The sequence below is a fragment of the Aptenodytes forsteri genome, unplaced genomic scaffold (assembly GCF_000699145.1).
Source record: "Aptenodytes forsteri isolate BGI_AS27 unplaced genomic scaffold, ASM69914v1 Scaffold46, whole genome shotgun sequence".
Classification (NCBI taxonomy): Eukaryota; Metazoa; Chordata; class Aves; order Sphenisciformes; family Spheniscidae; genus Aptenodytes; species Aptenodytes forsteri.
Genome location: NW_008794774.1, coordinates 361,653 through 384,093, shown reverse-complemented (window position 1 = coordinate 384,093; position 22,441 = coordinate 361,653). Strand labels below are relative to the sequence as shown.

General features: G+C 36.7%; 1 protein-coding gene across 1 annotated transcript in view; it reads right to left on the bottom strand.

Annotated features, from left to right (window-relative positions):
• Nucleotides 1–22,441, bottom strand: part of RIC1 (RIC1 homolog, RAB6A GEF complex partner 1) — a 54,410-nt gene that overhangs the window by 2,484 nt on the left and 29,485 nt on the right. Inside the window, exons 4-25 of the mRNA XM_009274262.2 lie at nucleotides 21,063–21,170; nucleotides 19,749–19,891; nucleotides 19,373–19,509; nucleotides 18,197–18,288; nucleotides 17,029–17,117; nucleotides 15,850–15,994; nucleotides 15,293–15,341; nucleotides 14,167–14,319; nucleotides 13,618–13,821; nucleotides 12,146–12,184; nucleotides 11,775–11,885; nucleotides 11,085–11,174; nucleotides 10,342–10,502; nucleotides 9,126–9,264; nucleotides 7,142–7,258; nucleotides 5,513–6,241; nucleotides 5,061–5,219; nucleotides 4,817–4,950; nucleotides 3,500–3,786; nucleotides 2,506–2,700; nucleotides 446–623; nucleotides 117–305 (exon numbers count right to left, since the gene is read on the bottom strand). Coding sequence (XP_009272537.1) covers nucleotides 117–305; nucleotides 446–623; nucleotides 2,506–2,700; nucleotides 3,500–3,786; nucleotides 4,817–4,950; nucleotides 5,061–5,219; nucleotides 5,513–6,241; nucleotides 7,142–7,258; nucleotides 9,126–9,264; nucleotides 10,342–10,502; nucleotides 11,085–11,174; nucleotides 11,775–11,885; nucleotides 12,146–12,184; nucleotides 13,618–13,821; nucleotides 14,167–14,319; nucleotides 15,293–15,341; nucleotides 15,850–15,994; nucleotides 17,029–17,117; nucleotides 18,197–18,288; nucleotides 19,373–19,509; nucleotides 19,749–19,891; nucleotides 21,063–21,170 — 3,648 coding nt within the window. The remainder of the gene's footprint in view (nucleotides 1–116; nucleotides 306–445; nucleotides 624–2,505; nucleotides 2,701–3,499; nucleotides 3,787–4,816; nucleotides 4,951–5,060; nucleotides 5,220–5,512; nucleotides 6,242–7,141; nucleotides 7,259–9,125; nucleotides 9,265–10,341; nucleotides 10,503–11,084; nucleotides 11,175–11,774; nucleotides 11,886–12,145; nucleotides 12,185–13,617; nucleotides 13,822–14,166; nucleotides 14,320–15,292; nucleotides 15,342–15,849; nucleotides 15,995–17,028; nucleotides 17,118–18,196; nucleotides 18,289–19,372; nucleotides 19,510–19,748; nucleotides 19,892–21,062; nucleotides 21,171–22,441) is intronic.

The following is a 22,441-nucleotide window of genomic DNA, read 5'->3' as shown; positions in this document are numbered from 1 at the left end:
TGAAATTTTCTGCAAAAGTGCTTTTAAATAATTGTTTCAGCTAGGGCTGAGATAACTCAAAGTTATTTTTTAGGTAACTAATTATCTACAACCGGAGGGTGGAAAATAACACTTACCAATCTGTAGAAGCCCATTTGTCAACAGCATATAGGCCAGTCTTGATATTCTGACAGATTTCTCCATCAATATCAGAGGATTGCATTATACTGAAAACCTGGTTGATTACTGAAGATTCTCTGAGGATAAGGCCTATGATAATACACCAATCCAGACATCCTGCTTCCATGAAGATATGTAGCAAGTACCTATATGGGAAAACAGTCTATTTATGTCTTTTTCTACTCTGAAGACAAAATCCCAGCATGATTCTGTAGACAGTGTTTCTTTCTCCTAATGCTGCATACTAGTCATTTTAAGTTTTAAATGCAGAGATTACGTTACTTACCGCAGCTGGACCTGTGACTTGTGCGGCCCTTTACTAGCCAGTTCTAGAGAGATATGTTCAAGCTCTGACTGAGTTAAACTTAGACTGGAGAAGTTTTCATCCACCATGGTCCAGTCACCATCCACCACAGAACTTGTTTCAGTCAGGTCCGTTGCTGAACCAATGCTGCATTCATCACCTATCAAAAACACTCAGAAACATAAGGGAAAAAGAAACTGCTTACTTTAGTAAGACTCAGAATTTCTGAACTACTTCCTACAGAAATTGACAAAATACACAGTAATGCTTTGCTGTGCATCACAGTGCTAAGGAGTTACTTTGGGCATACAGTCCATCCCACTTCAGCATTCTTCTTGTCATACTATATGGTAGAACTATTATTGCAGGAATGCAGTAGTTTTTCTATCAAATAAAAATAATTCTTCAGAATAATATCAATAAGGGATCCTAAAGATGTGTGGGCAATCATTGTAAGAGCACAGCGACAGCCCCTTGCATACTATAGTCCTAGAATTAAGTCTGTAGGAAGGGTTGCAGTCTGTCTAAAGATACTGCTTTCTTAACCTTTAACTTTGTTAAAAATGAAGATGCAATAGCAAGTTCTTTTCTTCATACAAAACACTGAAGATTCTGAGTGTTTGGTAATGTAAACATTTACCTGCACTAATTACAAAAAGAAGTAAGTGTTTCTAATAAAAACATGAAGAGTAGATGTAGCCACAGAATTTTCACAGGAACAGTAATAGCAAAGCTAAAACCATGACAGCGGTGGGTCATGAAGGCACCCATCCTCCAGAACAGTTCCCATATTAAAGTAGATGCATCTTTTCTGTGGAAAACGTTTAGAAAGTCAGAAAGTTATTTTATTAGCTTCTTGCCCATGAATACCACTGCTGGATTAGTTATTTGTGAAATTATTAGAATTCAGCTTGCAATGTTTTAGTTTCACTTTAGAAATAAACTGCTTCAAAATGCATACCGAAGTCCATTGAACTCAAAGGTCTTCATCCAGCTCAGAAAAAAATGAGATACTTGTTTATAGAAACAGTGGTAGTGGCAGACAGCAGTACCAGACAGTGCAATGAAAAGAGAAATAAATTTCCCCTGTTTAAATTATGCTTTTTTGGAGAATTCTAGAACAAACTTACTTAAACCTAATGCATTCTTGCAGTCTCCAGAAGTAATAAACAAGAGAAACAGGAGTGAAAATAGAATGAGGCAGTGCCCAAGCGGAGGGAGAGAACCTCACTTTCTTCATTTTTTAAAGCCCGTCAACTTGTTAAATAGCAGCTCCAAGTGCTCTGACTCTCACAGGAGGCCCTAGCATCTTGGGGAGATTGTAGTTCACACTTAGATACTTGGGTCTTTCCCCTAATAAAGTGGAAATCGCATGACATAAACACTGTTGAAATGTAGCTCTAAGCTTGAGGACAAGAGGCAGTAAAAAAAAGAGATGAATGGTCAGACAAACATTTCTTTTCTCTGACTGTGATCAGAAAAGATGCATACAGAATAAAATTCCCCTTTGTATTTTCATAAGCTGATCATACATGTCAGCTTTTAGAAAAGCGATTTAAACAAAGCCATAGGAAAAAAGAAACTATATGGGACTGCAATTTTCTCAACTTCCTCAATAAAGAATGTATATAGTATCTTTCCAAAGAAATCCAAAAGCACAAAGTTCATGCAATAGAACAGTGCCAACCTGTGCAAGAGGCCGACCCATGCAAGATAAAAAAAAAACAAAAAAAAAACCCAAAACTTAGAACACTCTTCCCAGCCAGACTGTAAAAATACTAAATTTCAAGTTACCAGCACAGACAGGAACTTCAGCAAATGTCAATTTCATATTCTACTTCAAGTACGTAAAGTGTATGACATGGGCATTATCTTTCTGTTGCAAAAATTTCAGTTCACTTTTCAGGAAGTCCTCTTTCTTTTTTTTCTGAATTATGGTTATCAGCAGTTGAGAAGCAACAATACAGCAGTGGCATGCAAAAATCAAAATATAAGTGCATACTCCCAGGTAGTGGTAGGTGACAGAAGGAAGGGTGACTAACCTTTACTTAGCAAAGGAGAAAGAAATGCATCTTGCATGTGTGGTCCATGGGATGAAACTGTGTCAATCTCTCTCTGAGAGGAGCTGATAGTGCCAAGCCAGCTGCGACTCCGAGGTACATTTGAAACCCCTGTGTCCATTTCCATGTTTACAAAGGTGTCTGCAGACTGAGATTTTAGCAGCTGCTCCCCCACGGCTAAAAAAAGAACCCACCAAAGAAAAGTCACGTAACCATCAAAAAGGAAATTTGGAAAGTTCTCTCTAGGCATTTCAGGAAGCTAAAACTTGTATCTAAGTCAATATTCAATTAGTTTGCTGAGGGATCACCAAAAGCAAGGGGATGCAGCAAGTTTAGGTATTTCAAGAATTTCTGATCAGCTTTTTATGTCAGCACTGGCATAAAAGAAATATCAGCTGATAAAGTGTTAGCATCAATAGAACTAAATAATGGTGCTGCTACTACCAAAAAGAGGGAGAGACTTGGCAGCTAGTGTCAACTTTGCCCTAGATAAACTAGTGAACTGAGAGATTAATAATACACAGGAGGTTTACCGCAAGTCCTCAAAATTCTTACCCTTTAACATAAAGCAAACTTCAAATACTAGGAACGTTACTTTTTTAAATATAAAAAAGTTCATCAAAACCTCATCTAAAGACTATATAACAATGTTGATTTTAGTAATTTTCTGTAGCAGAATTTACATCAAAGAGCAATATCCACGTTCAACTCAACATCTGCACAAATGACATCCTGTTCAGTGCACCTGAGAAGCAAGAAACCTCAACAGAAACAGTAGTGTAATCAGACTACACAAGAGATGCCGTCTGTGCTAAACAGAATCCCCTTCAAAAAACACACCCTGTGTGAGAAAGCTGTGCAGGTGGCAAGCAGCCTGTTCTTTGCTTGGCTGTACTGAGGAAGGACAGATTCAGACTGATGAGTGTAGGACTGCAGGAGGGAAACCTAGTCCAAATCAACTCAGATGTTACAGCACCTGTCTTGTACTTTCCATTCTTGAAAGGTGAATTAATGGACGAAGCCGGTATGACTGGAAATGGCCAGAGGAAATCCTTGTGTAGCTTTTTCAAAGCGAACACAAAATCTTCCACACGGGCAGCTCTGGCTCGCTCCTTGCACAGCCAGCCAATCAGCTCAAAGCCTAACTGTGCAGCAAAGCAGCCAAGGTCTTTCAGCTTGATTTCTTCTAGCAGACGCCGAGCATGCCGCCAGAGCATCATGTCAATGTACATGTTCTCAGCACAGTCACTGTCTTTACTCCACCTGTAGACAGACCAGCGAACAGTGACGCTAAGACTGATGAAACGGAGTCGTAAAGGCTGTTGGCCACAACCACAGTACATCAAGTGACCAGAGTAGTGATGGGAGCTTTCTATATACCAGCAAAAGCAGTTTCCACCATTCCTTGCTATTTATGTTCTCTAAAAGATCCCACTGCCTCAACAGGTAAGTGAGATAAGGGAAGGAAGTTACAACAGCAGCAGTGTCCATAGAGTATTAAACTATTAGCAATGCAGGAAAAAAGTAAAGAAGGAGAGATAAAAGGCACATGCCATTGCAAAGTGACTTCTGAGAAACAAGTTTAGAGAACAAGTCAAGTATTAGTCTAGGACCCTTCCTATCAAAACTCTTAAGATAGTACTCTCTATGGAAAATTACTAAATAAAAGCATTTGAATTTGTACTAAGATTGTTTTGAACGTCTTATATGGGGGAAAAAGCCAAAACCAAGATAATAATGAATCCCAGCTCAGTGCTACTTCTGAACATTAATATCAATCAATATAAATTCTGTATACAGCAGTTTAAGAGGGATTCACCCCAAGGTGTAGAAGGCTTTATTTATGGCTTGGCAACACACTGCTAGATTAAGATGTGCACAGTATCACAGTGCAATGTATACTATGACGCTGCAGTACTGTGAGCTGTTGAAGACCTATTCTTCAGCAAAACAGATCCTTCAAATTTAAGGCATGCGGTCTCACCAGCTATTTAAATCACTACATATGCATCCCATGGATTCAAAAGCTTTTGGTCAGCAATATCCATGTAAGTGTGCCTGTGGGTATATACATACAAAAACACACACACACGTGTGTGAGAATGTATTCTCCCAAGAATGTAAGAGAGGCACAGACATTACAAGAGTTGGGAAAAGACAAGTGCAGAAGGATGTAGCAGGAGACTATGACAAATCTAACTCTTATTATATAACGTACTTCTGTAACTTAAATTGGTAAGAGAGTTAATACAGTACCTAACAAAGTGGGGAAGAGGACATTACTACCAATTACCTTTTTCCAGATGGACCAGAGGGCATACTCAGTGTTTTTGTCAAGTTAAATTTGCTATGGAGATTCTCTGCTGATTGGGATAAACTAATGCTGCGATGTCTGAAGAACTCAAAGCCACTACTTGAACTAGGTTCCTAAAACCAAGAAAACCCAAACATACAGTCAAAGGAGCAAACATGCTATATAATAGGAAGATTAATCATACAAGGTTTGAGGCACAGTATTTACTATTTTCATCACAAACCTGAGTTGTTGGTGTAGCTGGAGGTGTCTCTGTTTCTCCAGAGCCAATGGCTTTAAGAAATCTGATCATATGACGACAAAGATCCCACTTTCCCTGCTCTAAGGCAGTATTAAATAGGAGAGTAGCATGTTGTCTGCTAACTGCTGGAACTTCCATATTCTGCAAGTAACAAAGCATAATTAAGTCATTTGCTTTTGCCATCGAGCAACAAAAGTCCTATTAAGTCAAGTCACATCACGTCATGTTCAAGTATACCAGAGATTAGAAGAAGCAAATTTCATGCTATTATTTTCCTTTTTATAACAGTAAACTAACTACTTACATTGCATGATATTCTCCCCCTTCATAACTGGACATAATCTCAACAGAAAACTGTTAAATTAAAAATTCGTTTAACGTGTAACTTTGATATGACAGTATCACCTCTCTTGCAGTATATGAGGTACCATTACCTGTAGGATAATGAGATAAGAGGCAGCTGTGTCCAAGTCCTGGGCCATTAAGCACTCTTCAAATAAGTCCTTCGGGTTTCCAACAGCAGCAAAAAGGTAATTCCACAGGGCATATTCTGTCTTCCTAGCACAATGAACAACTGTCTGCAGGAAGAGGGGGAACTCTGTAATGAACTTCGCCACAGTGGGAAGCAGAGGGTCGGGAATGGGCTCCCGCGAGGTAGCTTCTTCTTCCAGCACTTCATGAAGCATCAGTTCTAGTACGTGAGGAAAGTATGGTAATGTGGCACAGGAGTGGGCCAAAAGCAAGGCTTGTTCACCGAGGTTCCTAACCAAGAGCTGGCGTAAAATGTGATGGAGGTAGATCTGAGAGGTTCTCTCAACAATAGAGAAAGGAAAGAGAACCTCTAAGTGTTCTCTAGCACTGGTTTGAGTGTATAAACAGTCATAGAGCACAGTGTCATTAACAGCACCAAGAACCAAGGCATCTTCAAACAAAACAGCCAATGGGTATATGTTGATGTGGAAAGGCAGCATGATCCGTCTTGACAGAAAGGAATGCGGTTTTCGATGATCTCTGGGAAACAGGGGAAGCCAGACTTTCATACCTGCCCCACCACAGCTGAGCCACAGAGCCTCCAATAAGTGGCGTTTCTGTTTGTTGATCCTGCAAGTAGTCCATACATTTTCAACAGACTGGGCTAGGACAACTGGAGCACAAAAAGGCAGCTATTTAAAAAAAAGAAAAAAAAAAAAAAAATCAGATTTCACTATTCCTTTTTTTTTTTTTTACACTCTTCACAAGAACTCTTTTTTCAGCTAAGAACTACTCTCTTCAAACATGTTATTCTTCTAACAAACGAGAAACAAATCTGCTTATCCCTTAACTGCACCCTAGCACCTGGGAAAACAACACTTACTACTTACATTAACTCAAAAGACATGTCTTTCATTTTTTTAACCTCCTTATACTTAGTCAGGAAGCCAGAGGGGTGAGAATAAGGGAGGAAAATAAAAACCTGCTCTCTGCTTCTTCAGTTAGCCCAAGAGTCCAACCTAGAACTGACAAAATTACTACAAACACCAAATTTGCTAGTATTTTACTGAGCTGCAAACAACTTTTCATCTAAACTTTTCAGATTTCACTCTCCCAAAGTACTTGTTTCATGTAGAATTTTCATCAGCACAGAAAAACTGAAAAGTTAAGTCACTGATTTCTATTATTGTTGTTTTTAGGAACTTTGTAAACATACTCTGCAAAAATTGATAACGTTCCTTATACAGAACAGTTTTAGATAGACTAGAGATTTTCTGACATTAGTGCATACCAAATTTTGCACATAAAACTTGTATCTTTCACTGCAATACAAGTAGCAAACACACACAGTAAATACTTTAGTTAGACATTCACACAATTAAGTAGTAATGTTTCACAGATTCTTAGAGAAAAAAAATAAAAAAAATCACAGGAGTAGTGATTTACTTCCAGCTAACAATTTGGCCTGTAAGTGTAGACACTGCCTTGCATTATAGACCTCTTTTCTTTATGCCTGGACCATTCCCTTCCACAACTTCTTCACTGACAACATCTTTGAAGCCATGTACGATATTCCACATATATTTACTCACATGCTTCCTTTGATTAGGATTGTTATCCTTATCTCGTATCTGGGGTCCAGATCGATCCCTTTGCAACATGATGAGTTGTCCTGCTAAGTTTAGCATAATACTTTCAGCCTCACAAGCCTAAGGATGAAAGAGTTATTAGCAAATTATTTAAGCTTTTTGAATGCATTGTTTTACCCATAACCACAATACAAACCCAGAATAAAGAGTAAATTAACTGCACTGCCGTACAGATGACTAACAACCAAATTCAGTGCAGAAGGACTCAGAAAAATCAAATAGAACCAAGTACCTACAGATAGATTCATTTATATAGTTCTTGTGCAAAGGAGTAAATACTGGAAAGTTTCTTGTTCACTAGACTCATTCCATGTGTTTATTTGATATGGGCTTTTTCCAACTATGCCTCTTGGCATGGGCAAGCCACCAGTATTTAAAGAAAAATAAAGCTCTGTATTCTTATCAGTATCACCACTATACGATTGCCAGTATCTGACTGCAAAGACTAACACTGGTACACCAGCCAAAAAGAGTTGAGCCAAAAAGAGTTTAGCCACACTGGTACAGCATCTTGAACTTTTAGAAGCTGCAGTTAGAGAAAAATCTTTCTAGATAGGTATATCAAGAAAGCAAAGTATTCTTTATAAATATTTATTTCAGAACTGTTTCATGTTAATTTTAAACCAAGTCACTGGAGCTAATACCATCCTGTGCATGAAGTTTAGTTTTAAAATACATTGGTAGAGGGCCTGTATGGTAAATTTGCAGCATTGGGGGTTAAGGTCACTAATAGGTAACAACACTGAAAAGGCTGACACACTCCACTAAGTCAGACACATTGCTTTGTCTACAGTGCAGTGTTTGATCTGGACGATTCACAAAGTTTGAAGATACGGGCTCCTAGTTAGAAAGAAAAGGGGTAATATTTGTTCAGCCTGAAGCTAAGTTTAAAATATTACTAGTGCTCTAAGAAGTTTCAGCAGCTTTTTCTCAAAATTAGGTAACACCATAGGTCAGGTAGTTCAGGAATAAGGACGCTGTCTCACAGCAAGATGGACTAGAAAACCACAAGCATGTTGCCTTTTATGCCCTTGTCTAAGATTGTATCAGTCTCAGGACATGTTAGCATTGTGGGACACTAAATTAGAATGAACTGAAGGAAGCAAGCGCAAACCTTTAGATTTTGCATCTGTGCCATTGCTTTCATATCTGCCAGTGGCTTTGGTATGTGGAGAAAAATATGCACCTTCACATGTCTACAGGCCTGCCTCACAGACAACACAACTTCCGAACTCGCTTAAGGTAGCTGCTCTGATGAGAAAATACACTTCATACTGCAGCTACTCAAATAGTTAAGCTTAATTTGTTTACACCACAGACAACAAAAAACTTCTCCCTGCACGGTGCTTTCAGTGGCCTGAATCAGTTCCTGGAGTTAAGACAGGGCTTCACCTTCTCACCTTAGTCATTGTTTGGCTGTTGGCTTATCTCCTGACTTAATTAGTGGGAGGGATCATCTTACTTTATTTTAGTGTAGTAGGAAATTTTTAGAAGTAACCTTATAGGGTCATATGCCATGGTTTCCTTTTTTCTGTTTATTCTTTGAGTAATGGACCTGTTGCTGCAAGAAAGTCACTTCCTAATGCCATGGACTGCTCTGGTGTTCAACTTTTAATACACAATAGAGAAACATACCCTTGACATAGTTAAGTTTAATTTGTTCTCCAAGATTTGGCCCCAAACTTTGTTAAGGTGACAAAAGAAGACAGGAAATAGAAGTAAGAGTTTGGATTTTATTTCCACCACCACCCCCAATTCATACATAAAATGTCTATATAACAAGCATCAGAAAAAACATGTTCTGCGTTTTACCACATAGAAGAACCACTGATTTATGATTCATTTATCAGCCAGGTAACCTTTGAGGGCTAAGCCAACAAATCCAGGCACCGATTCTTTTAAATTTTGAGCACTATAGACCTGTTACCTGCTGAGGCATCTTCAAGGTGATGCCAGTCTCTGTCCTCACAGATGTCAATGTAACAGACACTACGAGAAAAGGATGAGGAATGTACCGAGACATGGACACTTCTTGAAGAACTTGGATACTGGCAGTAGGGTTAAGACTGAAAGGAAAGATGACTACGTTTAGCAATTTTAAAATAGTATTTATCATAAAATTAGTATCTTGAAGTAAACCTAATGAAAATAAGCAACTTACCCTCAGCAAACACTTTACTCTACAGACCAAAATGACTTTCCTTTAACCAGGAATCCCACAGGCCCGCATATCTACTCTACATAAAGTTAACAAATGAACCTAAGCTGGGCTACTTTATCTTGATAGTTTTGGGGAATACAGCTATGAGTGGACAGAAGACAACATCAGATACTTCAGAATAAGACTCTATTCACCCCCCAAGTAAGACAATTCCCAGGGTTTGGATTTTGCTGGAGTTTTCTTTGAAAAGCATTGAAAACATTTTCCTCTAAAGTAGATCAACAGCTTGCTTTCTGCTAAAAAAAGGTCCCTTCTTGCTGAAACAAAGATGCCATTAACTGTAAGAAAAATCACCTGCTTAGGCACTTTAAAAAAAAAAAAAAAAAACAACCACCACCACTATCCGGGAATCTTTATCTCTTCCTTAGGTTCACTAATCTTAACTGTCTGAAAGTATCTGGCTCTTATGTTGCTACTTCTTTTGCAAACTGTCTGAAAGTATCTGGCTCTTATGTTGCTACTTCTTTTGCACCAAAATAGCTCCATGCAACCACACCACAGAACAAACTTTTTCTCCCTTCATCTTTGCTACTCCACTGCCACCCTCACCAATTCCTACTTCTAATGTTAGAAACATTTTTTATTAAAAATATTCGAATATATGGGTGCCATTTAGTACCTTTTTCTTCTATTTAAATTCAGTTTTCAAGTTCCTATCAGCTAGAACATGTTTGTACAGACAACTGGAAACACACGTATCTCAGTCACTACCTCCACACCTAATGTGCATATCTGCATGCATGCAAGTGAACAACACTCATGAGCTATCACCTGTGCATACAGATAACACTTACCCCTCTATTTTAAAAATCTGACTCCACAAGTTATCAAACAACTTTGTATTATTGTAAGAATTTACTCAGACTGAGAAGAGATTTACAAGTAGATTATACTGCAAAAGCATTTAAATACTGATACTCACCCTTCAGGCCTTCTCTCGATACTGTAAAGGCAAATGGAACAATCTGCTCTGAACAATATTACAATGTCCCGGAAGACACTCAGTAGTAACGTGTCTGCTTGCACTTTGGTAATGTGTGCAAATGCATTGTCAAGATTAGACGTTCGCAGGTAGATTCTCAGCTACAAGGAAAAGGAGTAATTTGAATACAGGTTCTGTTTACCAACAAACTAATAGTAAATCCACGTTCAATTATTTTCTTTTTTGTGGAATGGCTGTCAAGGATTTCTAGCAAGACACATTACTGGGTTTTTGTTTCATCAAATGTTTTATGTATTGCATCCAAAGTGGTTAAAGGACAGTACAGCCAAATCTGAAGTACTGAACAACAAACATAAGGAAGGAGTTTTATTCATTAGTTTTAAAAAGCAAAGAGTAAGTAAAGCTCTTCTGCCCATCTAATTTAAAACCTTACAAAAGTGTCCCAAAATACTGTAACTAGATACCTCAAAACAGGCTTCGTGCTAACCTGCAAAAATGTCACAAAGTTTTCAGAACAATGAGTACATTCATGGTAGTCAGCAGAAAAGTTTTTAATAGCAATAATAAACTTTTCTGCAAAGAATTACTTACCTATTAATAAAGAATTTCTGAACGTGACCAAAAGCCATGTATGTATCAAACATTTCATATTTATAATACTACTGTAGAATAGATCAGATATTCTAAACATGATTTATTTACTTTGGAGAAAAACACCTCACCTCTTCCTGATGATCATTTAAATTATAACATGCAAGAACAATGAAGTCATTCCACCATGCTAAGCCACCCGTTACCATCATATTTTGCTCCTGAAAAGAAAAAAGCAAGCAAATGACATATATGTATGTATTTTTATATACTTATACACACACACACGTACATTCTGTGGGTAATTTCTGAAAGCCATACACAATCTCTATAAGCTTTATTGATAGTGGCAAGACAATCTATGTATATGAAGTTTTTGTTGTTTAAAAAAACCAAAGTACTAAAGAATAAGTGAAGGACAAACATCATCTTACAAAACACAGCTCCACAGTTCCTTATGCTACTGGCATCCCTGAAGTCTCTCAAAGTAGCTTTCTCCTTCTGGCCAGAATTTACAAGCTTGGCATCCAAAGCTACGTCTCACACAAACTCTCAGATAAGACATATGGGAATAAGTGTCTGACTATCCGCACTCAGATTTGGAAACCTTTTAATAATCAGACACAAATTGTTGTGCCAAAGGCACAAGGTAAGTGTTTCAGCCATTTTATGAAAAACACATGCAAAACCAGCATCCCTAATCCCAAGTGTGTCTACAGGTTGTTTATTCGAAAAAGATACTTTTTAATTTTCTCCAAGAGTCACATTCCAACAAATACAACCTCCCTAGTATACCTGAATAAAGTACCATAATCTCTTACCTGGGTAATGTTTCCAAACAGCTTCCATTTTTTGGTGAGTAAAGAATAATGTGCAAAACCAAACTTGCCAACAACAGCTACATTCTGTCCAAGCTTGTCAATAGCTGAAAACTGTTCAAAGAGAAAAAACCCAGAACCTCAGGAGGGAACTTATTTAAATGATATATCCTATCCAAGTACATCACTACAAGGCAATATAATGTTAAAGCTTGTAAAGTATCTTCATGTTTTCTACTTTACTGCCCAACACATTCTTCTTTCTGTAATTTAAAACAATGATTTCATCCTCCAGAGCCCATCCAACCCTAAGGGACAGTTATAAAAACCAAATACTTTTAAAGAAGCAAAAACATATTCTTAAAATAACTCACCCTTATAGGCCAGTTGCTCTCTAGATACGTACTATGAATCTAAAAAGAAAGAGAAAACCAAAACCACATAACTATACCAAGCACCATTAAAGTAGTGATTAATTACAATGTTCTAAAGGAATTTGTACAATGTCCATGTTTTTCCAAAACACTGGCTTAAAGGTTTTTAATGTTGGGATTCCTTTTTTAAATACTACTACCCCCCCCCAAAAAAAGTTACTGACCCCTAAATATTAGCCTGTTTTTAATACAAGAAATATAGAATGTATTCAAAACATACAACAGCTAATACTATATTACAGATTAATAGTCAAAATTTGCTCTTCTCCCCTCCTAGGTATTTCTCCTCCATCAGAACCTTTCATGGGAGCATACAAGTTTTGATAAACACAGCATTCAGGAAGGACTTTCAGTGTTGGGATGAAATTTCTAATCCCATCAGAAATACACACCAGCACATCCAAAAGCCTTGTTATGAGATAACTTGACCGGGATATGTCAAATTAAATCTTGATCCTGGATTCTTCATGTCACATGGGATGATTCAAATCCAGGTTCAAACTCCAGTCCTTGGTCTGATACAAGGCAGGTAGGTGCTCTCATTACCCAGCCACTGGCTGTTCTCATGGGTATGTTGCTCCCCACAGTAATTCCTATTCTGTTAGTTTTACTCCTACACAGAATGAGGACTTCCCCCTCCTATGCCAGTTTCAGAAGACAGAAGAGCTACCTGGCCAGCTGAAGTGGAAATTCAACAGTATCTAGAACCTGACACATACATGCCTAGAGTGAAATGCTGTTTAATAATACCTATTCATGTACTATGTGAAAAACAAAATCTTGGGGACCTTTTAAAAACCTTTATTTAGAAAAATATCTACCAATTCAAGCATGGAAGAACACAAACTAGAATTACAGATTAAAAGTTATTTAATTTTTCCTCTATATTACAGAGAAATAGAATCTGTCCCATTACTACCCCTGGAAATAATTTCTTCTTTGCAAGTTTGAAACTGTGAAGTTTTAATTACATGCTTAAATACATGCCATCTCAGACTGCTTGAAAATACAGCCGAAGTCCAAAGGCTGTATTAATCAGTTGAATATGCTTAAAGCAATTTGCATAAATAACAGAACAAATCCCTAAAGGATTTCTTGCATGTTGCACTTACACTCCCTTTCAAAGCATAGGAAAGTAATTTAACTACTCCTTCCTGAAGTCAAAAAGACATTTAGATTTTTTTATTGGCTAGGACGCAAACTCATAGCCAGAAGGCTGAGATGGCCATCATTCCTTTACCATTTGGCAATAAGAAAAAGCTGTACCAGGGGAAACCCAAGAGGCAGTAAAAAGGCAATGATCTCATACTAGAGGAAAAGGGTATGGCAGAGATTGATGAGATCAGCTGCAAATTCCAGTCCTATAAACCCTTGCAAGCACAGAGCACATACGGGCAACTAGCAACCATTACCTGTACAACATGCCAATGTCTATGTCCTAGTAAAGTGCTTAAACCCTGAGAATCTAAATTGCCATCTGAAAATGGGCCTCTTTCCCTGGAAGGCTTATGTTCAGAGTGTGCTGAAGTATTTCTGGGACTCTGAGCCTGTGTTGCATCTCCACAGTTCAAATACAAGCGATCTTCTCCTTGAAGGAGGACTTGTTCCTGGTTACTCTACATTAAAAATAAAACAACAAAAAAACCCAAAAACAACCTTGAATTCCATGTACAGAAAACAAAGGAAAACACGTCATCAAGGTATTAACAGGTTCTATGTAAACAATATGAAAAATAAGCATTAAGGCAGTTTTTGTATCACTGTGTACTAGCAGGTTTTATGTTACAATATTGCACAGCAATATTTTCAAAGTATCATTTTAAAGGCTCTATGACAAAAAAGGAAGACCAGTCTAATGGCTGCAAAACAGACTTAAAATCTGGTAAGGGAACAACTCAGAGATCACCTGAAAACTGGAAATACGCTCTAAAATAAGGATATATTTATCAACAAAATCTTACCATACAAGGATTAACAGTGAGTGCGCTCTTGATGAAATGAAACTGCAGAATACCAAATTGGTGAGCTTCATTGTTTGCATCTCTTTCAGGCTTCATGTTTGAAGAAGAATTCCCATCAATAACCCACAGATGATACCCTTCTGATCCCCAGGTCTGAATGTAAAAGAATAACAATAATAAAAGCCCCAAACCAACACTATATATTCTCTGAAAACAAGAACTACAGAAACTTACTGTAACTGATCTTATGATAGACATGAGCGTGGTAAAAAACCACACAGTTTGGTGTTCTAAAATGTATCATCATAGGAATCATAAGTAACCCATAGCAGTAAAATCCACAAGGAACAGTAAGAATCTAGCTTAAATTCTTTTTTATGTAAAAAATGTCGATTAAATGAACAGTAACTATGCAAGACATCCACCTAAGTAATGAAGACTGTTGAGTTTGCAGCTTAAAGCAACTAACAAAAAATCCACGAACAGAATAGTATGAAAAAAATCCTGATTCCAAAATTACATTGGTTGTTGTTCATTAAATTCAATGGTATCAGAATTTCAATCATTGGGATTTTTTAAAAGGTACATTGTACTGTCCTTGCATTTGATATTTATCAACATCTACTGATTTGACAGACTGGCAGGATTTCATGTTAATTAGTTTGTATTAAGACAACAGCAGTTAAGTTTCTCTTGAATGCATATTCTGAGTTAAGCTACTTCAACAGCCAAAGGTAAGCTCGTCACTGTAGGGAAATAAGTAAGTTTACAATTAGTGTTGTGCTGTGTCTCACTGTACTCTGAAATACAGCACCAGATTAAAGAAAAAGCTGTTAAGGAAAACCAAATTGTTCATTCTTAATATTAAAAGCAAAGCCAAGAAAAGGCATGTCACGCACACTTCATGACCAGGCATATGGGGGGGGGGAATCATCAGCTGTCCCCTTTTCATCTTCCTTCAATACAACATTGGTGTTAGGAAGTGTAGTAAAGGCATCTTACTCTTTAAAAGTAATGAAGCTAAAGAAAGCCAGTTTGATTTTCTGAAAATGTTTTACTAATAATTTACGAATAATTTAAAAAATTAACAGCCATCCTCTTACAGTATTTCTACATTCGTATTTACCATAGAACTGATCTTTAGAGGGTCCTTTTTGGCACCATCAGACTGATACCTTAAAAACAGAACAGAACAAGTTTGAGTTTGGATATAACTTGATCAAAATAAGAAATTATCTTCCTATCTTTGTATTGTTATATGGTTCTACATGGAACCTCATCTCAAACTATAAAGCCTGTTTGATCCATGACACTGCATAAAAGGCAATGCAATTGTCAGATGTCTAGCATAAACTGTTTGAATTGTGATTTCTGGATGTTAGCACATTTTCAGCAAATATATACAGGCACTGAGGGAATTTTAATATTTGCCTGCTAAAGCCTGCCTTTAGGGTAATTTGCTTTTATGGCCAAAAAGACCACTATAAAAAGAAAATAATACAGTTTAATTTATATTCAAATGATCCCCTCCTAAATATTATTCAATGATTCCAATATCTAAGGAATTATAATAGAAGACGACTTTTAAAAGCATTAAGTGAATTAGTTTCTAATTAAATGCTTTTAATTAGAAAAATAAAGGTTTCTAATAAAACATTTTACAATTTCATTCAAGATACTCACGCAAAATCACCTCCTAAAGTACAGATAAGCTGAGCACCAAAAACACTCCATAAGGACAAGCCTCCACAATCCCACGTCACCATCACAACACAGCTATCAGGTGACCATCTGATTAGTTTAACAGGTCCTGTTTTATTCCAAATATCTATTTAAAAACAGACAATAAAATGCCATGTGAAAAACATCAAATGTCCTTCAACTGCTTTCACCATAAGAGTAGAAACAAAAATATATGGAAATAAATATTTGATTTTTCAATTAACTTCTTTGAGGCATTCATCAAACTGACCATCTCAAAATGAAAAAACAGCAAATGAAGAATTCATGTTTTCTTTCCAGTACATGTTTGGTTTCATAGGAAACTAAGAATGCATGAAAACAGGCCAAAAATACACTGTGGTATGACACAATCATAGAACTGTAATTCTGGTAAAATGATTTTTAGGACAAAAGAAGATTTTATATTCATCCTTGAAACCTCTTCCTTTGGCACTTAGCACAACTGTAAAACTCTGTTACTTACAGATTTGATTTTTTTGTTGAAACTTAATAGGCACACACATTTTCAGTTGAGGACGCAATTTACCCACTTTATATGTTCCTCACTCTCAAGCCTGCAATACTTATCACTACTACTTGAAAAATTCCACTGAGCTTTTGTTCATTGCAGCTCAGGCAGGGTGCTGGATTACTCAATTTTTTTCTGTACCCTACATGTCAGTTGTTTCAAGTTAATTCACGCCTCTATTATATTCATTATCAGTTTTGACAATAATTTTTCATTTTCTCAGGTGAGTAATGGAAAAGTAAATCTCAAGACTACATGTGGGAACTACTAATATCTCCAGCATTTAAAAAGGGACAACCAGAAGCAGCACTGCCTGTAAACTGTTAACTCAGATTCAGATTTAGTAAAAAAAACAAACCAAAACAAACAAACACCACCACCACCCCCCAAAAACCCAAACCCTCGCATATGAAACACATCCAAAAGTCAGTTAAAAGCAAGCAGCTAAAAGAACAAACGCACAAGAGTAAATTACCACAAACACGCAAAAGTAAATACTAATCCCATTGGTGATAATGCAAACAACAAATAGTTGTTAACTAGCCAAGGATAAAAATATTCTTTAATACCCTAAAAACAGCTGGAAAATTCTAGCAACAAACGTAGCTCACCAGGATATTGTTTTGGTGTCAGCTCCAATTTATGAGAAAACTGCATGGCGCCAGTGGTGGTATCTATCGTATAAACCTGCACAGAGCCGCTGGAACAGATTACACATGCTTTAGACTACAGACCATTTGGATTTCTCATCAGTTTCAAGCGGTTAATAAAAGCTGCTTTTTTCTCACCAATACCAAATTTGTCTAGAACAGAAACATTGTCAAGTAACACTCAAAGAACTTCATGAAAAAAATTTATAACATACTTTCCAGAAGGCAGTGGAGGACCCAAAACACCAGCCTTAATAATAACCAATTCACTAAGACTATTTCATTCTCTGAAAATACACATGGACACATATATTTATGGCTTCCAACTGCAAGACAATCCACGTGGGAAGTCAGTATTCACCGAGTGCTAAAGTTTCATCAGGAGTGTTCTAATGCGTACCAAGATCAATGAATTATAGTAACTATTCCTGTTTCAGAGGGAAATACCAACACACTGCATTGTTACTACAACCGAGAATACTATTTTTTAAGACGACAGTTGAAGACTAAATGACCCAGATCTTTTGAAATGCTCTAAAAGACAAATAAAACACAATTTAAAAAAAAAAAAGCTGCACTCTAGACCAGCTAAAGCAGTATTATACAGAAGGAACTGTCTTGAAGGAGCAGTAAACAAAACACCACAACTAAAAGCACTTTTGCAACATCTAATTTATAAATATTCACAGTTACTCGAACAGGCAACATTTTTCCTGACCAAATCAACACTTCACAGAGAATTTTCTCAGATGGGTGCGAAGTGCTGATTCTTGTCCAATATTATTATGCTTAACTGCTTAAAACTGACTTTATAATCCTGCTTTGATATTAACTGGGACAGCAGCACTTTCCAATCCTTGCTACTGGTCCAGCCACCTTCTTTTTTTTTTCCAGACCTGGACAGCAAGCATTAATTTCAATTGCACTTTAAGCAGGCAATCATTTCTTTCCTCTTCCCTCCCACCTTCTTGACAGAGCAGATTGTACCATCTCTAGCAAGACTGATCGTTTTCATCTTTACAGCTCTTGCCATACAACTTGGTAAGAAGAAACTAGTACTTAAGCTTTATAATGAAATCTTCTGCGCCACCCCCCACCCCCCCCATTGAACCAGCCTTACAAAACTTACTTGGCACATCCAAATGCCATTAGCCTGTATTTGTTATTTACTGCCACACAAGTTCCATCGATCACATCTTGTGCCCAAACACCATGGAGCTGCTGTAAAGAATGGAATTCACAGAATTTTTGGTTAAACAGTGCTTTTATTCACGATAGTCAGCTTCTACCTGTGTGCTGCCCATGTATGCCATATTACAGATCTGGCAGTTGACCTTCATCACCTCAGGAAATTTCTGTTGCAAATGTCAAGATTAACTGACATGGCTCAGACAAACAAAATCCAGTATATGTAAAACTGGTTTAACTGTTCTTAATAAAAATTACAGAAAGATGCCAGTATGTAAGGCAATTGTTTATCAGAGCTCTGAATAACCAAAGCATGTCAATAACTATAAGGCAAGAATATCCCTGAAACTGCATTAAAAAATCAGCACATGGTACTAAGGATGAAGACAAAACAGGAAAATAAATTCTCATCTGCAACAACTGAAATCCCAGATACTGTAAGCGTGTGAAGGAGTTTGGGACAGACTACACAAATCCTTCTGGGTTTTCTGTAATTAAAATAAAGAGCTCTAATGACAAAATGTAGTACAGTTTGTAGGCTGAATTACAGGTAAGAAAACACATAACTTGGAAAAGATTCCTTTAAAACAAATTCTGAAGTATGCTTGTCACTATGAGAAGAGTTAGACTTGATTACAGCTTACAGGTAAGAAAACACATAACTGTGAAAAGATTCCTTTAAAACAAATTCTGAAGTATGCTTGTCACTATGAGAAGAGTTAGACTTGATTACAGCTAAAAGGTAGAAATAGTACCTATGATACTTCGCCATAGGAGAAACCACTTCTTATCACCCCACTTATAACTAGCAATAGGAAGTCTGTTGCAGAGACAGTAAGAAGACCTCAGAACTATAATGGCATTTTGAAGCAATAAACAAAAATTAAATCTACTATCAATTATGCTCTCCCATAGACAGGTACTAACCCTAGAACAACCTAGTTCAAATTATGGTATGAAATATAGTCTTGTTCTTATGCTGTCTCTTAAGCAGTTGTTAAATTTTAATTTCTCTGCAGCTGAACAGAATTTAAAGTAGAAAGCTAACTGAAATGCAGAGACCAAAGAAAACACATTTATTGCAGAGTGCATGCTATAAATACTAAAGGAAATATACCTCAGCAGTGAATCTACTTGACATTGGTGCAATGAAACCAACTCTGCCATCATTAAAAACAACAGCAAAACCATCAAGCGTGGCACAGTATTCCATATCTCTGATGTAAACATCTTCAAAGCCCAAAAATGAACCTGCTGAGAAAATATCAGTAATTTAAAAATATGTGAACACAGTGATATTGCAAGCCAACAGATTTTTCAGTTGTTTACTTATTACTTCACAGAAAAAACTAATTTAAACAGGCTATTTTGTTCACATTTGCAAAAGGCACATTTTTCTCATGTCTGCTTGAGAACAGAGATGATATTTTATATTAGACGGTATTTCGCCGATAGTTAGCTATCATAAGCAATAAAAAACCCCCAAAACCTACCTCGAGAAGACTGCAGGTCCACAGAAAATGGAACTGTACATAGGTTGATGGCCTTCCTTCCATTGGTCATACCATCCCAGTGAACGAGATGGAGAAATCCATCAGCAGTAGCAACAAGTAGATCTTCTAACATTGACTGCAAACTAACAAATTTATTTGTCAGTCTCTAAAAAACTGCGTCTCAAATCAATGTCACAGAAAAATCAATTAATGTAACAAACACCACATTACTGCCTCTTGTATCAGTAACTATGTTGAGAAGTTACATCAAATAAGTTACAAACTAAGTGCCTAAGTCCTCTAGGCAGTAAAGGTACCAAGCTGACAAAATACGGTATATGTCTCTCTTTTTCTCCTGGAATCAGAGTTCATGAACAGGTCTGTATTGTTAGACTATTTGTTTAACTGGTATATGACCTGGTGGAGATAATTTTAATACTTTTGACTAAACATAAGACATTGCTGCCCACAATCAATTATTCATCTATCCTAGGAAATTACCAATATTGCCTAGGCTGTAAATAATCCACAACACTTTCTAACTCTAACTTTCTAAGCTCATTGATGAAGCAGAAATTAGACTTCTCCTAAATCCTTCCCCAAACATCTCAAAAATTCTGAAAACTATTGTTAATCTGTTTGCATGCAGATAAAAACTTGCAGCTTCCCAGGAAAGCTTTTTCCAGTATATACTGCATTTCTTCCATTTTCTCCTATGGAGCCTCTTCCCAAATTGCATTTTGTTACTTTTCCACCCCACCCCAATGCTATACAGTTTCACCAACTTTTCACACACACTTATTTAGCATGTTCAAAGCTTATTTATAGGGAAGGCACTCACCACAAAAAAAGGAAGAGGTAAACAAAAAGTTTTTCCAGGACAAATAGGGACCCTCTGTGGGCAGCTGGAGTAACATTGAAATGCTACATACAGTTTTGCTCTTATGTACCTATGTCACCATGAAATCTCTAATCCATACTTTGAGCCCAAGGACAAACACATTTATAGTAACATAATGTAATACCGAACATACATGTGCTATATACTTCTATATGTCAAAAATATCACTATAGCCAAGCACAGAAAGAAAGAATTCTTAAACAGCAATTTATTTTTTCACCTCCTTAGACTTACGATTAGTAACTTACGATTAGTAACTTACTATTAGTAACTTACTATTAGTAACTATTAGTCCTTACTATTAATAAGTCTAAAAACTTACTAGAAGTTTTTTCCATCCAGTTTCCCCTTCACTTTTTAACAAGTACCTGTTATATGCAGAAAAATTCTTAAGACATGATTAGTGAGCATACCTTGTGATAGAGGCTTGCAAGTCCAGCACTTTCTTCATTTCTAGATTTAATGAAGGAGCACACTGTTCTTCCTTATAATGTGGGGTTCCTTTCAGATGTGGGCTTCCTCTAAAATAAAAAAGAAATACTACAATTGAAACAAGATGTCCCTCAAAAGAGATAAGAGTTACTAACTTACATTCCTGTGGGTTTTTTCCCCCCTATATATATACACCAGACACTCACGTACAACCTGCCACAAGCAGCACTTAATATCTAGGACATAATTTTAGTGCAAAAAGTTTAGTCTGTCATATCATCCTATATGCCTATAAAGAGTATGTAAGTAAAATAAGACAACGAACAGAGAACGAACATTACAATAGCTGTGTATCCCATCTTAATAATCTTTAAATAAGTGACATATGTTAGTGCAAATCTTGATTCAATAAAATGGTATTCAACTGTTTCCATTAATTGTGTTGAATTTTTAAGTATCTCCAATTTGTTCTTTGCCAAGATGCATTACAGATATTATAGACTGTAAAATTTTCATGTTTCTTCAGTTTCTTTTGCCAGATCAATGTTTATACTACTAAGTCAGCATGCAGAACCCAACAGGTAGACATTTATTACAGTAATTCATAAGAATATATCTCCCTATAGCAAATTAACAATAAACTTACGACCTACTAAGAAAAGAGATGACTGAGCACTGATTCTCTTCCTTTAAACAGATCATTACACAGTAGAAAGCTTCCAATTTTTATTTTTCTCATTTTAAATTCCACGTTTCATTCTCTAATGAACTGCAGTTATTTTAAAACTCAATACAGTATCATTAAAATAGTCCTTATTTGTCTGGGTTATCAGATGTGCCATGCGTTAACTTTTTTTTTTTTAAATGAAAAGTGACCTACAATCATAAGTATTGTAACATGTCATCCCGCTCATCCATGTCATGAGCATTATGCAAACTATGCATGAATCGGGCATTGCAGACAAGTTAGAGTTTAGTATAACTTCATTAGTCAGAAACAACAGATACAGACACAAATCTATGTAATCTTTACCTGGATTTTAACTGACAAAGCACTTCGTTTATTTTACACCAGGGTAGCCAATACAACTGCCTAAGACGTGGCAGAAACCAAAGCAGCTGCAGTTTTAGATGTTTGACACCACAAGGATACCTCAATCTCTTTCCTGCCTTGGTATCTCAGTTGATATCAAGTGCCTTAATTCCATTACCATTTTACAGCAAAACACAAAATTCATATCTCTTATTCTTTGATGGATACTACACCTTTTCTTATGCAGCAAGGACAAAGACATATGCTAGCTAAGCTAAGACCAAGGCAACCTTTGACATTCTGGAGTTAGCAGACAGAAGTAGTAAC